Source organism: Xyrauchen texanus, chromosome 11 (assembly GCF_025860055.1).
Source record: "Xyrauchen texanus isolate HMW12.3.18 chromosome 11, RBS_HiC_50CHRs, whole genome shotgun sequence".
Taxonomy (NCBI): Eukaryota; Metazoa; Chordata; class Actinopteri; order Cypriniformes; family Catostomidae; genus Xyrauchen; species Xyrauchen texanus.
In genome coordinates, this window is record NC_068286.1 from 24,660,271 (window position 1) to 24,677,039 (window position 16,769).

The window sequence follows — 16,769 nt, forward strand, 5'->3', positions numbered from 1 at the left end:
TATTGAAGGATGATGTAAAAGTTTCAGTAAACAATGAATTTAAAAAAGATATATTATGTGCTAAGAAATGCGTATCCAGATGCGTATTGTTTTTGGGTTGATTCATTCTGATGCTCTGTGAAAACTAGCTAACTGGCAGAAAACTGGCTACCCACAAAAAAGAAAACATAAAAGCAAAGTCACAGGAGTGATTGTCAGATTTTAACAAAGCTTTGTTTTATTTCATCGCATTTTCTGCCTGGCTCTTATTGTTGTCCTGCTGTCTCAGCTAGTATTGATTGTGCTTTATATGCGAGTCAACAACGATCTAACAGCTGCTGGTGCCGTCGAACCATCTAGGGATGTCTGTGAAGCACGTCGAGTTAGAGAGGCAAGAGTTGGGTCGACTAGAGAAGAAGGTGGGAAAAGTTTGTACCAGCCAATCACGTTGCTGGAGAGGTCCAGCTCTTCTAGTAGGATCTGTGCAACTCCCATGAAGGATTTGTGGTCCATTCGCCCATAATCTCCCCAGACAATGACCTAATAGGATGAAAATCAACAGTTTGTTTATTGATTCAGCAAGACACTTACATTTTCTTCTCAGGTCACATAATCAAAGTTAATAATATCTAATCTCACAAATGTTAGCTTTTGAAACTAAACAGTTTTCTATCTTATGCAGCCGCTGTGGGCTTTCCTTGACATTTTGTCTACAAAGTCTTGTTCAGAAGCCTAATCAAAGAAAACAGATAGAGAAGCCAAACGACTTACTTGTAACACTTTACCCTGTGGGCTCTCTTCAAACTGCAGAGTTTGCTGGTACAGTGGGTCGAGTGTCTTGCGTGCAATTTTGGTCTTCTTCTTTGCTACATACCCCCCATTTTGTAGCAGACAGAATTTGACATATGGAGCTTTGATTGCAAAGAATGGATAAAATGTAAGATATATGTTAGATGCAGTACTAACAGTCTTTAAAAATTTAATATAAAATTACACAAGAATACATTTCTTAATATAAGTAATTAATAAATTACTGAATGTGATATGATTGTTCAGTATGAATACCTTTGACTGTTTTCTGTATCAGCTAGAGCTACTTATGTGGTAGAGGGCAGCTGAGTAGTATGATATGATATACATATGGAGTACAGAATAAAGCCGAAGTGACTAACCAGGGAGTGATTTGGATCCTGGTTTTTGGATAAGACCTCGTGCTCTTATCACTTCCACCTCAAGCTGGCCTTTCTTATTTACCATGCCAATCTGAATGTCACCTGGATACAACAGCAGATAATTACTATATAATTACCAAGTCCTAAAAAAGATGGTAAATGTTTGCTTTCTGGATTTACTTAAATAGAGTAAAAAATTTTGTTTGACATACTGATGTTTCTCTTCTCAGTTATCTTTTGTACCAAATCAATATGAAAGTAAATAGAATAACCGTGTCCAAACCAAATGCAATAGATAAAACGACTCGGTTACTAACGTAACCTCGGTTCCCTGAGAGGAGGGAACGAGTATTGCGTAAGTAGCTTACGCTATGGGAAAACTCCGTTTCTCGAGAAATATTGAAGTCTTTATGTAAAACGCAGCTCGGTCATTGGCTGTGCTGCGGCAACTTGCTCGAACCAATGACGGGGCGACTCTGAACGCACGACCAATGAGCGCGCGCTTCGCGCCCGCGCGCTCAGAGCCAGCCAAGATTAGCATGGCTAAGGCTATATATTAGGCGCCCCATCATGAGAGTTCTTTAGGTTCAATCGACTGAAGCGAACTGACCAAGCACAAGCACGGCAGCTTACGCAATACTCGTTCCCTCCTCTCAGGGAACCGAGTTTACGTTAGTAACCGAGTCGTTCCCTATCGAGAGGTCTCTCCTATTGCGTAAGTAGCTTACGCTATGGGAACACCATGAAAAACGCCGTGCGTGCTGACTTCGCTCTATAAAGCCAGAGACAGATGCCTGAGCCTTAAAGCAAAGTGATTATTCCACGAGCGGCCAACGGCGAGCTACATAATGGGATAGTATGGGATAGCTGATAGACTGTTGTAATGCATTTTTCTATGTACTGATATGCATAAAAAATCCTCTAAGTCGGTCAGAGACGGACCTTATAAGGGAGGAGATAATGCTCAGCATATACATACTCCAGTCCATTCTACAGTCAGGCTGATAGAATGTTGGAATGCAATGAGGGGACCTGTAGGTTATAAAACCTGATAAATGTCGAAGGCGAGGCCCAGCCCGCCGCCACACAAATATCTTCAATGGGTATCCCACTCGACCACGCCCACGAGGAGGCCATGCTCCTCGTAGAGTGAGCTCTGACGCCTAAGGGGCATTGAAGGCCCTTGGCTTCATAAGCTAGCGCTATAGCATCCACTATCCAGCGCGATATTCTTTGCTTTGAGACTGCGAGACCTTTAGTGCGGCCGCCAAAGCATACAGGGCAGAACGTTCCAAATATACTCTGAGCGCCCTGACCGGGCAGAGTAAATTAGCGTCGCTTTCGTCTGCTGGGGACGATAGCGCTGCCAGAGATATCACCTGTACACTGAAGGGTGTGGAGAGCACTTTAGGAATATAAAGGGGTGGTCTGCGAGCGAATTGAAGTGAGTAACCGTGTTTTATTATGTTCAAAACCCATTTCGGCATGTCGGGGATTTTTTCCCAGGCTTTTGCTTGCACAGATATGGGCTGAATGCTGGCTGGGGGCGTGTCGCAGTGACGTATGGGCCCCACCGGCAAATTGCCTTGTGCTAACACTGAGTTTACAGCTCTCAGAGGCGCAGGTGCGCGCTGAGCAGCCGTGTTGAGTGCCGAGTGCAGGGGTGCGTGTGAGAGTACAGGCACGCGCGCTATCTCCGAAATGCTTGCAGCATGAGTCGGAGAAATGCTTGAAACTGTATGGACAGAGTTTTCGGGTGGGGGTGCATACATCGTAATAGGCACGCGCGCCACATTCATAAAGCTTCCCGCTCTTAGCGGGGAGTCTCTTGGCTCGCGCATCACATCTGTGATGTTTGCGGCATGAGACAGAGAACTGTTTGAAACTGTATGGGCAGCGCTTATGGGTGGGGGTGCATATACTGTAGTAGGCACGCGCGCCACTTTCATAAAGTCTTCCGCTCGCGGCGGGGTTTTTTTGGCTATGCATACAGTGTTTGTGTGTAGGGGTGCATGCATGGCAGCAGGCACGCGCGCTACTTTTATAGTATTTCCCGCTTTTACTGGGGAAGTGTTTATAACTGTGGGAACAGTGCTTGTGTGCAGTGGTGCATACATGACAATAGGCACACGATCTACATTTATGGAGCGTCCAGCTGAGCTGGGGAAGTATTCGGCACTGTTTGGACAGTATTGACATGTGGGAATGCACACTTTAGTGTGGACACATGACCCCTTAGTGACACAGGCAGAAAATGTGATTTCTGTGTGTTGCCGTTAAAACGGCGTTTGATTGCAGGTGAGCGAGTTCTGTGACTGGCCCATTGACTGCTGTACAGACATTTCCAGCCACCTGTAAGGGGACTGGGTAATGTTTTACACGTTATGGAGACGGGAGGCGCCGCCCTGGCTCGCTGCTGCTGCTGAGGCGGTCTCTGGCGGCTCTGTGACGAGCTGGAGCGCTTGGGCAGGAAGTGATGCATAGCCTGCAAATCCTTCCGAGCTTCAGTGAAGCATTCAGTGAACTCTCTTACCCTTTTAGACAGGATGCGGACGATCTCTGAGTCCATGCTGGTGCCCGTGCTCGTGTCCGCTAATGTCGACAGCGCGGGGCCGAAGGCCGAGCCCGGCCAGTCGTCGGATGCAGCATCAATGGAAAGGCTGTCATCCTTTTCACCATCGTCCCCTGACGCGCCGAATGAGACGAGACCCACCGCTCTGTTGGAGGGGTGCTGGTCCACCTGCGTTGAAATGGACTGGCGGCGGGGAGTTCTCGGGTAGTGGTGAAGCACGTGGGGACTGGCCCGGCGTGACGTCACTGAAGTCCGCGTGCTCTGGCGGCCTCCGTGAGCGGCGCTTTTTCTTGCACGGCTCGAACAGAGGGGACGGCAGCATGGTGGTAGCAGGCTCGTTCGCAGCGAAGGCAGCAAAGCGAGCGCACAGCTCGGTGAGGCCCAGGGAGTCACATTCGGGATCCGCCTCAAGTGAGAACAGCTTCTGCGTGGTCAGGTCCCAGGCAGTGAGTGCAAATGATGTGACGATCCCCGTCAGGAAGAGGGCCTCTGCACGAGGCGCAGGCTGAAGGCATTTGCAACAACGCCTTGAAAAATTACTGTTTTACTCAATCAAAAAGCGTCGCAGAGGCGAGCGCTTGCAGTAAAAGGATATAGCGATGCGCGCCGGATGGCGTAGCAGAAGGCTTCGAAGGCGGCTGAAGGCGCCGGCGTCCTCTTAGCGGTCCTGACGGAAATGTCCTTAAAATTTGTAAATATTTCATCATAGAGTGCAACAGGGCTTTTTTCTGGTCACAAAATGTATTTTTAGTAAAACATAAAATGTGCTTTACGTGCACTCTACCCAGAAACCAGTTTCTTATGTGGGGGAGTGTTCCGGTAGGTGGTTTTGTCTGTGTCTTATGTTCTTCTTTTTTGTTGCCCCTCCCTTGTTTACTCTGGCATTACTCTATCTCTGAGTGTGCATTATCTTTTTCTCTTAGGTTGACGCACCTGTTGAGAGTTAGCTGATTGAAATCAGCAGATAAAAGACAGCAATGAGGAGGAGAAAAGAGAGACGACAGACTTGAGCCAGCCAGCAAAGCAGCATCTTTATCTGTTATTGTCTTACTATATATTACATTTTTGTACCTCTTAATAATTGTCATTTTTCCATGTTAAATACCTTGGTTGGTACATCGTTTGATTTTGTTTATACGTTGTCCTGAGTGAATTAATACATTTAGTTCACAGCAGTGACCTTGTTCACTTATTTTTGATTATGTATGTTACCTATCCTTTTTCAAATATCTTGAGGTCGTAACACAAGGAAAAAAAATATAATTTTTTTTAGAATATTGATGGAGAAACATTATTTGTGTGAAAAGAAATGTTAGCGGAATGTTGTTTATATTAAAATGCAGTTTTAAAAAATGTAAAAGGTACACTTAAATGTAAAAGGCTCCCACACTTAGGGTAAAAGGCCCCTAGGGGGTTTAAAGTGATATTATTTAGATACTGGGGCAATAGTTGTAGGGCACAGTTAGTTAACTAATGCAAATATTTTTGAGACACCAAGATGCTTTTTTGAGTAACAAATTAAGATGATTCTGCTTCCTTCAAAGTAACTACTTCAGAAAAAAGTAAACCATTTCCTGTAAATTTGGCATTTTATTATATCTCAATTATTCTATAAACAAACTCATCTCTATTATGATGAGTCAATGTGAGCCCACTTTGAAATTTTTTCCTTACAAATCTATTCGCTCCACTTAAAAAAAAATAAACAAAAAAAAACATGTTTTTAATAGAGGCCTTTAGCCCCTAAAACAGGGGGGCTTTTTAACCCAAATACTGTCCTTTCACTTATTGGACATTTATTGAATTATTTTTTTGTATTTAATGACCTTAAACAAAACTGCAAATGATAAATAAGTATTTTATCTCAAAAGAAATGTGTTTATTTCAGGGATTTTTTATTTGCTAGATAAATTGACAATAAAAATGAGATCAAATTGCCTCAAAATCAACCTTTGGACACCACACGCAAAGATCTCATGGAACATGAGAGCGCATAGGAGATAGGAGAGCGCGGCGTCTGACGCTGACGCAGCACGCCCAGGCTGAGGCTGACACGCAGATGTCCGATATGCTTGCCCGGGACGCCGCCAGTGTAGGGCTGGACTGGAACCACCACACAGCCATCTCGGTTGGATGACTGGTTCCTGGGGCTCTGCACTGCTCCAGCCGCGCCCCCCCAGTCCCGTTTTTCCCGGAAGTGCATGATGAGCTGTTGTCTGCATGGAGGGCACCCCTCTCCACATGTCACAAAGCCACTCGCTCATCCGCTCTCGCTACCCTTGATGGCGGCACAGCCCACGGGTACACGGCGATTCCCCAGGTGGACAGGGCTGTTGTGCTCCACCTGTGTCCTGAAAACCCTACCACCTGGCGGGGTCGCCCTGTACTCTCCTCCAAGGCCTGTAAGACAACGTCTTCATTGACGGCCAAAGCCTACAGCACCACTGGACACAACGCTTCCGCCCTGCATGCCATGGCCCTCCTGCAAGTCCACCAGGCCAAGGTACTGAAAGATCTCTACGGGGGGTAGCCCTGATCCCGACATGCTGCAGGAACTGCGCTCAGTGACCAACCTCGCCCTCAGAACCACGAAGGTCTCAGCGCAGTCACTCGGGCAGGCGATGGCCACACTCGTGATCCAGGAACGTCATCTGTGGCTGAACTTGTTCGAGATGCGGGAGACCGACAAAGTGCGCTTCCTCAATGCCCGTCTCCCAGTTCGGCCTCTTCGGCGAAACCGTCGAGGACTTTACCCAGCAGTTCTCCGCGGTGAAGAAACAGATGGAGGCCATTTCGCATATCTTGCAAACCTGCCGCCATGGGCCATATCCCGTCTGCTCGCCGAGGGCGTCCTCCTGCGGTGAAGAAACGCCCTGCTCCGCCTCAACCCGGGCCCAGCTCTCAGCCCACGCGTCGAGCACCCCGCAGGAAGTCGACTCCCCCCATCTCACGGACCCCCTCGAGGACCTGCAAGGCTTCCAGGCGCTCCTGAGACGATCTACCCAGGGACCAAGACATTAGCTCCAGAGCGGGTAAGCAGACCGCTCCGTCCCCCTACACGGGGCTGCGGTACCCACATTCTCAGTAAAAGAGCTATTTCCTTTGTCTCTGTGTCACCTGGCCCGCAAATGCCATTCTCACGGCACTCTGCCGCCACACCGCCATGCTGGACGTGGACCCACCGCCCGCAGCCCCATGACTGTTCCCCGGCCGGCCGGTACTGACGAGTCCTCTGCTACAGGACCTCCTCCTCAGTCACAAACCTGCCCCCTGCTGGGTGTGCGGAGCAAGGTAAGTACTTCAAGTCTTTTCTCAGCACCAGAGCCTCGGGATGCGTCCGCGCCTCCCGACGCCGTACTACCTGCTCTGCCCCACTGCTCTGCCCCGCCGGGTACGTCAAAAATAAATGTCCCTTTGGTGCTCCTAGCACGGAGCTTCGATGCGTGGCTTTCACTTCCCAACCCATCATGCTGGCTGGCCCGGACCATTCGACTCGGTTACGCAATTCAGTTTGCCAGGCCTCCGCCCCACTTCTTGGGCGTTCGCTTTTACGCAGTACACGGCAAACCTGTCAAATCCCTGTGTGCGGAAATCGCTACTCTCTTACTCAAAGACGTGATAGAGCCTGTCCCTCCAACCGACATGAAGAAGGGTTTCTGCAGCCCTTACTTCATCGTACCCAAGAAAGGATCTTGGACTTGAGAGTTTTCAACCGGGCTTTACACAAACTCCCGTTCAAAATGCGTCTGACATCTAGATTGGTTCGCAGTGGTAGACCTGAAAGACGCGTTCTTTCACGTCTCAATTTTGCCTTGACACGACCCTTCCTACAGTTCTCGTTCGACGGCCAGGCATATCAGTACAAAGTCCTCCCCTTCGGAATCTCTCTGTCCCCTTGCGTGTTCACGAAAGTCACAGAGGCAGCCCTGCCCCGCTTCGAGAAGCCAGCATCCATATTCTCAATTACCTCGACGACTGGCTCATTCTGGCCCACTCCCGAGAGTTACTATGAACTCACAGAGCACCTCAGCCGTTTGGGGCTGGGAAAAGAGCAAGCTCGCCCCGGTTCAGAGCATCTCTTTTCTCGGCATGAAGTTAGACTCCCGCGTCTCCCTTAGGCAATTCAAGCTGCCCTCCGGTCGCCGTGCTGTAGCAACTCCCCCCTCCTTGAGGCTGGATCTACCACCGTGCCATTTTTTCCATATGTGACCTGAGTGGCCCATGTGATGTATTTCACAACGCAAATTACGCATATTATGACTAGCGCATAACTTAGTTAAAGTTCACCTGTTCATTGACTGTGTAAGTTGTAGTATAAATAGAATACTTAAGAAGGGTATTAACCAGTTTTAAAGCAGTTCATTTTGTATTTAAGCGTGTTCAACTCAGCTCAAGCAGGGAAATTCATACTGGATTATTGGATTAGAGGAATAGTTATTTGATATTTTCTATAAACAGATGTTTCTCTAGATGTTTCTTCTTCTGTTTATATATCTTGCCGTATTATTTTTTCTTGTCATATTTTCATCAACAGTCTGCTTTAAGAAAATAATTATATCATTGTCACGATGCATCTTTTTCTTCTCATATTAGTTATCTTTGACAAAAAAAAGTTAGTCAACAAAATTATTCATTAGTAATTTCATTGATGAGATTAACACTGTGTAAATGAAATTCATTTAATAAATACTTCTGGGAGAAAAACCAAAACCCAATTTCTCATTATAGGACATTAAAAATAAAATATGTTCTGATGGCTGAGATTGTGCTGTATCAAGTGTTCAGTGTGAACAGACAGATTGCTTGTCTCTGGAATCTTATCAAATTGCCTCTGGTTAGACATTATCTAAGGATAGGATGCTGCACAGGAGGACATATGGAAAAAACTAAAATTCAAAAACACAAAGACACAGAACTTACCAATTGCTGGTGTGGCTAGGGTTTGTCGACCAACTAGCTGAGCAGGGCCCAATCCATCCAGGAAGTCACTGAACTGAGTCTCAACTCGAACCGCTGGAAAGATTGGACTGACCAAGACATATCAATATAAGTAGATCAACACAACAAAAACTAGTAACGGAATCTGTGAGTTTTGGAAATTGGAACAGTACTCTATATTGACCTGTTTCGGTCACGTGACTTTTCCTTCGCAACCGCCACATTTGTGACCATCAGCGGGAGGAAACAATGGCGGTGAATGGAAAAACACCCGTGAAACAATATCAAGAAAAACAGAAAATTGCTATTGGTCCATGATAAGTAACAAGAAAAGTTCAAACAGGTCTGAGGACAGCACAAATTTAACTTTTGCAGATATTTTAATATATTTGATCTACGATTCATCTTCGTACGCCGTCGAGTCTGATGAGTGACAAATGAGTGGCAGGCACATCACCGTACACATCTCTTATTCAGAAGTTACAAATGTTTTGTGTTGATTTGAGGTCTGCCTTGGTCACAAAATTACAAAATGTCTATGATAATCCTGTCTTTATGATCATTCAAGCTGCTTTTAACTCCTGAAGCTGACTTTTGTCGCATCCCACAGTGCAGCACTAGAGGTCTTCATTGATACAAAAATTTGTGCCCCAACCCAAAGAGACCCGGAAATATACCACCTGGACCCGATCTGGACCCGTCTATTATTTGAAAGCTTGGAACCCTACCCATGCAGAACTGAGAAATCCCGGACCTGAACCAGACCCATCTATTATTTGAAAGCTGGGACCCGATCGACACCGATTTCACAGATGATCACTATTAACACGTTAATTTACAAGTTGTGAAAACAAAATTGTAATGTTACTAGCCTTCTCCCCTGTGCCTGGCCATGATACCAAGAAAGTTGGTAAAATACATCCATGTTTTCTGTGAATCCTCTCTTGCTGATTGAAACAGCAGAGCTAATCCACTCATTATTTAATCTTCAAAAGTCCACTTGCTGTCACGGTGACGGATGACAAATGTGACTTCTTTAGAATCAGCTTTGCAGTTTTTTTGTATCTCGCATAAGATTACTTCGACTGTTTGCCCTTTTGAACTATAATAACAATTGCTCGTTCATTGCTCGCTGCTAAAGTTAGCATTGCTAATTTGCTATTGTGTGCCTTAACTCCGCTCTGCTTCTGACGTCACTCAGCTCATTGTGGCATCGGTCATTTTTCATCTTATTTCCCGGCCCCGGCACTTTATCATCCTAATTTTACAATGTTGCAATTTACAACATGCACACACAGCACCATCATCATTAGTGCTGTCTGATCACAGCTGGGTATTCTCAGATCAGCTCAGGTATTACACTTAATCATAAACAGACCCGGGACCTGCAGCAATAGAACGGGACCAGACCCGGCTGACCATATAAAATATGGATCCGATCCTCAGGTTAGGGTGGACCCGTGAAGACCTCTATGCCTCTCATTAAATGTATGGAACTTTGGTCACAAACATGGCGGCACTGTCATACAGTGACATCACATGAAACAGGTCAAGAGGCTACTTTACAAACAGTATACATTAATCTAAGCATAAAAATAATAAAAAAATACTTTCATTTATGTATGAATTTATTTGATGGAATACACTGCTCTTTTTTTCCATACAATGAAAGTCAAGGGGAAATTAGCTAACATCTGTTTTTGTGTTCCACCAAATGGGTTTAAAGCAACATAAGGGAGGTAAATACAGACAGAATAATTTTTTTTTTAAACTTTCCCTTTAATTCAGCCTAAACCATAAGCTCATGCTCTCATGCACAGTGCTTATTCACCAGTCTTGTTTTAGTGTCAATAAAAAAAAAAAAGTACAGTATATGGGCTTTTACACTGGCATGTCAATACCACAAACTGGGCAGTAATTTCGAGACATGTTTATCCATAATGGTAACGCCTGACTGACGGTTGTCAGGAGAGCACTTAAAGAGGCTGATCTTTCTAGAAAATAATGATCCTGGCAAAAAATGGGAAATTATGGAATGGAAAAAAAATATGTTGAATCACTGTAAATTCAGGAACAGGAAATGACTGCCCCCTGCTTTAGGACAGATATCTAACAGTACAAGAACTGGCATCTGGCATGAAATGATAACAAGAATAAATGTTTACATGTTGTTTGAGAGAATGCTCAACAGATGTTTGGAGAAGTGTGTGTGCATGTGCTATATTTTCATGGGGAAATGCATTATTAAAAGTGCTGTGTAAATATAAAAGTATGGAAAATGTAATTATCCCATAAAGTACAAGAAAACTAACCTGCCCTCTAAGTTGTAGCTTTTCATGCTGCCATTGTTGGATTCTCGGCTGGGTTGACGGCTCATATTCCTCTGCAATTCCACTGCCATTCCCGTCTCCTGACTACGCTGGATCATACCTTGGGTACCCTTTGACTTCTTATTAGTCGCCTCTGATTGACATATTCCACAAACAATCAAGACATCTACCTTTAAGAGATACCTTTAACAATTTGTCGCCATGTGTAAGGTTCATTTCATTCATTTGGAGAAAATAAGCATAACAATCTACAACTCTCCAGCCTGATTACCTTTGAGAAATTATTAAAGAGTTTGATCAATATCCATATTAGAAAGCCTTTCTAAGCCACACAATCTCTTGTCCGTGCTACAGTATATACTTTTTAATGTTGAAAGCAGACAGCGAAATAATCAGACAATGTTTATAGCCCAGACGCACCCCTTCATCTCTTTGAAAAACAAGGGCATTTCTCCTAATCCTGAATCCCTTTGTGTCTGCTTACATAAAACAGAGAACAGAACGGAGTTCCCCCTCCGGCTCTTAGACTCCTCTAATGTGCTTTTAAGACTTTTTCAAAAGGGAACAAGCTCAGTGGCAGTGACACATAAGATTATTATGAGTTACCCTATGGAAAGTCTTATTATACTAAACATTGCAGAGTCATCTGAAAGCACATATATGGCCACAGGTGCCCCTTTGAAAAGCTTTTCAGATTTGATGAGGACAAACCATAGCCAAAGTATACACTTGAACTCATAGCACTACACTAATCAAGACCAAGTGAAATGGGAAAATTGTCTGATTCTTTATGGCACTGCATGATGAGTGTCCTCTTGTTTTGTCTTGTGAAAAAACTTAAAGGAATAGTTCACCCCAAAAGGAAAATTCTCTCATTATTTTCTCACCCTAAAGCCATACCAGATGTCTATGACTTTCTTCTTCTGCTGAACAAAAACTAAGATTTTTAGAAGCATATATCAGCTCTGTATTCAGTGCAAGTTCCAAAAGCACATAAAGGCTGCATAAAAGTAATACATACATAAAAATCCATGTCTTCTGAAGCGATATAAGTAAGGGTGGAACAGATTAAAATGTAACTCCTCTTTTCCTATCAATCTCTATGATCACATTCTTCTTTTGTGTTTGTCAATTTATACTCTTCATGTATATCTCCACCTACTGGGCAGGGAGGAGACTTTATGGTAAAAAAATACTTAAATATTTATCTGTTTCTCAACCACACCTATCATATTGCTTCCAAATGAATGATTTAACAACTGATGTCCTATGGATTACTTCTCTGCTGCCTTAATGTGCATTTTGGAGCGTCAAACTTTTGGTACCGATTCACTTGTTTGTGTGGATCTACAGAGTTATAATATTCTTCAAATATCTTAATTTGTGTTCAGCAGACATCTGGGATGGCATGAGGGTGACTCAATTATTTTTCATTTTTGGTTGAACTATAGCTTTAAGACAACACACATACTCACGAAAAACGAGAACACATTTCTGTGTAAATCGTACATTAAACCTTTTTTATGTACATTGTTACATTCAATTCAATGGGTCCATTTGCACAAGAATACATTTCATTTTATTGTTTAAATTGATTCACAATCTAAAAAGATTTCCAACACTTTAAAACAACATAAAATGGCTTTTGCCATGGATATAAATTATGTAATGTAAAATATTTTTAAGTCAGACAGTGTATTTAGCAAGAAATTCTTTTCATGGCTTGATTTTATCCATCAGGATTTTAATTGGATCTTGAAATGCAGACTATAATATTACTGGTTAAAGGAATAGTTAATTAAAAAAAATAAAATTGTTAATGTTGCTCCAAACCAGTATTCATTTCTTTCTTCCATGCAGGGTTGGGACTAACAGAATACTACTGGGAATACACATATAAAATACAAAATATTATTAAAAAAAATATTCAACTACAGTTACAATTTAAAATATAGCTGCAAGCAGCAATGCGGATTCCTCCTCAAAATGGCAAATCATTTAAAATTGATCAGTAGAGGGTTGGGGTTAAACCCTCTCAATGGATGAATCCAAAAAACACGTATTTCTGTCTGAATCCTAAACGAAACATTTTCAGTGTACAGGAAAATCCATCATACCGGACCTTATGGATCCTTTAGGCTTTTTTGTTCCCAATGAGAAATGAGGCATGTACACCAAATTTCAGAAGAATTGGTTAAATGGCGTGAAAATGGTATCACTTTGAATATATTGTTTTGGAGCGTGGCCTGTAGCGCCACCTATGGGCGAATGTGGGCCATTCTTGGTTTGTGGGTTTCTGTCGGCCTGTAGAATCAATGTACAAAATTAGAAAATATTTGAAGAGAAAATGGGACTTTTTGGAATTACCTGTAGCGGCCCCTAGGGGTGAATGTTGGCCATTCTTGGTTTGTGGGTTCCTGTTGGCATGTAGTATCAGTGTACCAAATTAGAAAATGTTTGACCAGAAAATGGGAATTTCGGCATGGCCTGTAGCGCCCCCTAGGGGTGAATGTTGGCCATTCTTGGTTTGTGGGTTCCTGTTGGCCTGTAGTATCAATGTACCAAATTAGAAAATTTTTGACCAGAAAACGGGAATTTTGGCGTGGCCTTTAGCACCCCCTAGTGGCGAATGTCGGCCATTCATGGTTTGTGGGTTCCTGTTGGCCTGTAGTACCATTGTACCAAATTAGAACATTTTAGACCAGAAAATGGGAATTTCGGCATGGCCTGTAGCACCCCCTAGGGGCGAATGTTGGCCATTCTTTGCGCAGTACTTCAGAGTTATGTCATCTTGAAGCATGTTAGGTTTGAAAAACCATCAGTCAAAATTACATTTGATTTATTGACAAGTATATATTGTTAAAATTTGGACATTTACATAAACACACCCCTTTCAGCCATTTTGTATCGTATTCATTTTTCCTAAGTAAAGTTTTCAAAGACTTCCATTCTACACATGTGTACCAAATTTCAAGTCAATTGCAGCTACGGTTCAGGAGAAGAAGAGTTTTGTAGGTTTTCGCAAATTTTCACCGTACGGGAAAATCCATAATGGCGGAAGTTATGGGTTCTTGAGGCTTTTTTGTTCCCCATGAGAAATGAGGCATGTACACCAAGTTTCAGAAGATTTGGACAAATGGCATGGAAATGGTATCACTTTGAAAATATTTTTTTTGGGCGTGGCCTGTAGCGCCACCTATGGGCGAATGTTGACCATTCTTGGTTTGGGGGTACCCATTGGCATGGAGTATCAATGTGCCAATTTAGAAAATTTTTGACCAGTGACTTTTTGAGCTATTTGGGCTCAAGGAGAAGAATAATAATAAATATAGCTGCAAGCAGCAATGCGGATTCCTCAAAATGGCAAATCATTTAAAATTGATCAGTAGAGGGTTGGGGTTAAACCCTCTCAATGGATGAATCCAAAAAACATGTATTTCTGTCTGAATCCTAAACTAAATATTTTCAGTGTACAGGAAAATCCATCATACCGGACCTTATGGATCCTTGAGGCTTTTTTGTTCCCAATGAGAAATGAGGCATGTACACCAAGTTTCAGAAGAACTGGACAAATGGCGTGGAAATGGTATCACTTTGAAAATATTGTTTTGGGGCGTGGCCTGTAGCGCCACCTATGGGCGAATGTGGGCCATTCTTGGTTTGTGGGTTCCTGTTGGCCTGTAGTATCAATGTACAAAATTAGAATTTTTTTTACCAGAAAATGGGAATTTTAGGAATTACCTGTAGTGCCCCCTAGGGGCGAATGTTGGCCATTCTTAGTTTGTGGGTTCCTGTTGGTATGTAGTATCAATGTACCAAATTAGAACATTTTTGACCAGAAAACGGGAATTTCGGCTTGGCCTGTAGCGCCACCTAGGGGCAAATGTCGGTCATTCTTGGTTTGTGGATTCCTGTTGGCCTGTAGTATCAATGTACCAAATTAGAACATTTTTGACCAGAAAATGGAAATTTTAGCGTGGCCTGTAGCGCCCCCTAGGGGGCGAATGTTGTCCATTCTTTGCGCAGTACTTCAGAGTGATGTCATCTTGAAGCATGTTAGGTTTGAAAAACCATCAGTCAAAATTACATTTGATTTATTGACACGTATATATTGTTAAAATTTAGACATTTACATAAACACACCCCTTTCAGCCATTTTGTATCGTATTCATTTTTCCTAAGTAACGTTTTCAAAGACTTCCATTCTACACATGTGTACCAAATTTCAAGTCAATTGCAGCTACGGTATTTAAGGTACAGTTCAGTTTAATCTGTGAAGTATCATTATTTACCTTCTGTGCGTGCTTGTTGCATCTGTATTCATTTCAGAGATTATGGGTGTGAGGTGATAAAATACAGACTGCGTGAATTTTGTGACGTGTTTCAGAAAGATTATCGCGAAGACAGATGAGCACCCTGTTTATTGTCTTTATTTTACAAAAGCACAAGGTTTTGTTGTTATTGTGAATGTACACAAATAAAAGTACACATTTCATAGTTCGTAATGATGTCTCGCATGTTTCTGTATGGGCAAAAATAACGCAGTATTTTATTTAAGTTGTTTCCGCTGTTTCGAGAGAAAAATATAGCAGGACTTCATCTGGAATAATGCCAGAATAAAATATAATTATTCCAGATTTCTTTCTCAACTGTTTGTTTACTTGAGACATAACAGACTCCTCAATATATCATATATTTTGACAGTTTGTTGTATGAAATTGTCTGTTCAGACGCAAGCAGGAGCGAAAGCGAAATCTCATCGGAGTGCGAGCGTTAGGCGCGACGCGGCTTGCTGTGTCACACAAACAGCTCGCAAACATGTATTTGAGTTGTTTTGACATTTGTTGAGTTGAATAGTGTAAAATCGCTTGAATGTTCAAACAGGCAAACATTGTATACAACCGACAAACCTTCGTGAAGATGCGAGCAAAAATGATCTCGCCTCGCGGTTAGCGATTATTTTTCTGAAACACGTCATAAAAACGAAGACAGAGACGGCTTTATTTTACAAAAGCACAAGGTTTCGTTGTTATTGTAAGTGTATTGTAAAAAGAGCCACTTTCATATTTTGTGACGATGTATTAAATGTATCTGTATGTGCAAAAATAACGCAGTATTTTGTTTAAGCTGTTAACGCCGTTTCGAGAGAGAAAAATCTAACAGGACACCACAGCGGCATCCGTGTTGTTCACTGCAATAATTCATAATTCAATATATTGATACCCGATTTCTTTATCAACTGTTTGTTCACTTGAGATATAGCAGACACCCCAATATATCATGTATTTTGGTGTATGAAATTGTCCGTTCAAACGCAAGAAGGGAAAGCGAACTCTCATCAGCGTGCGAACGTTAGACGCGACGCGGCTCGCTCGCTGTGTCACACAAACTGCTCGAAAACATTTATTTGAGTTGTTTTGCCTTTGTTGTGTTGAATAGTGTAAAATCGCTTGAATGTTCAAACTGGAAAGCATTAAACACACAATTGACATACCTTCGTGCAGACCTAAGCAAAATGTCCTCTTGCTTCTAAGTCTGGAGCTCCACCCACTAGGAGACCGAAATGCTTAATTAGAGAGATTGCTCCAGGAGAGCTGCATGTGGTAGACAGAGTTACTCCAGTAGAGGGAGCCTCTTTGCTCAGCCAATGTAAGTGAATGGGATTTTACATGTGGACCGTATATATCCAGTAGAGGGGGCACTTTTGCTCAACCATTGTAAATCAATGGGATTTTTACAATTTTTGATCATCTTTTGTGTGTACATTTACATAAACAC

The 16,769-nt window shown here is 42.9% G+C and overlaps 1 protein-coding gene across 1 annotated transcript; it reads right to left on the bottom strand.

The window, feature by feature from the left end:
* Positions 1-216: 216 nt before the first annotated feature.
* LOC127651240 (regulating synaptic membrane exocytosis protein 2-like) lies at positions 217-11,266 on the bottom strand. The gene is made up of 5 exons (XM_052136983.1): positions 10,974-11,266; positions 8,644-8,750; positions 1,152-1,253; positions 751-890; positions 217-519 (listed from the first exon to the last, which is right to left on the bottom strand). Exons 1-5 carry the CDS (start codon positions 11,087-11,089, stop codon positions 286-288), a joined length of 699 nt encoding a protein of 232 aa, XP_051992943.1. The 5' UTR covers positions 11,090-11,266; the 3' UTR covers positions 217-285.
* Positions 11,267-16,769: the final 5,503 nt, after the last annotated feature.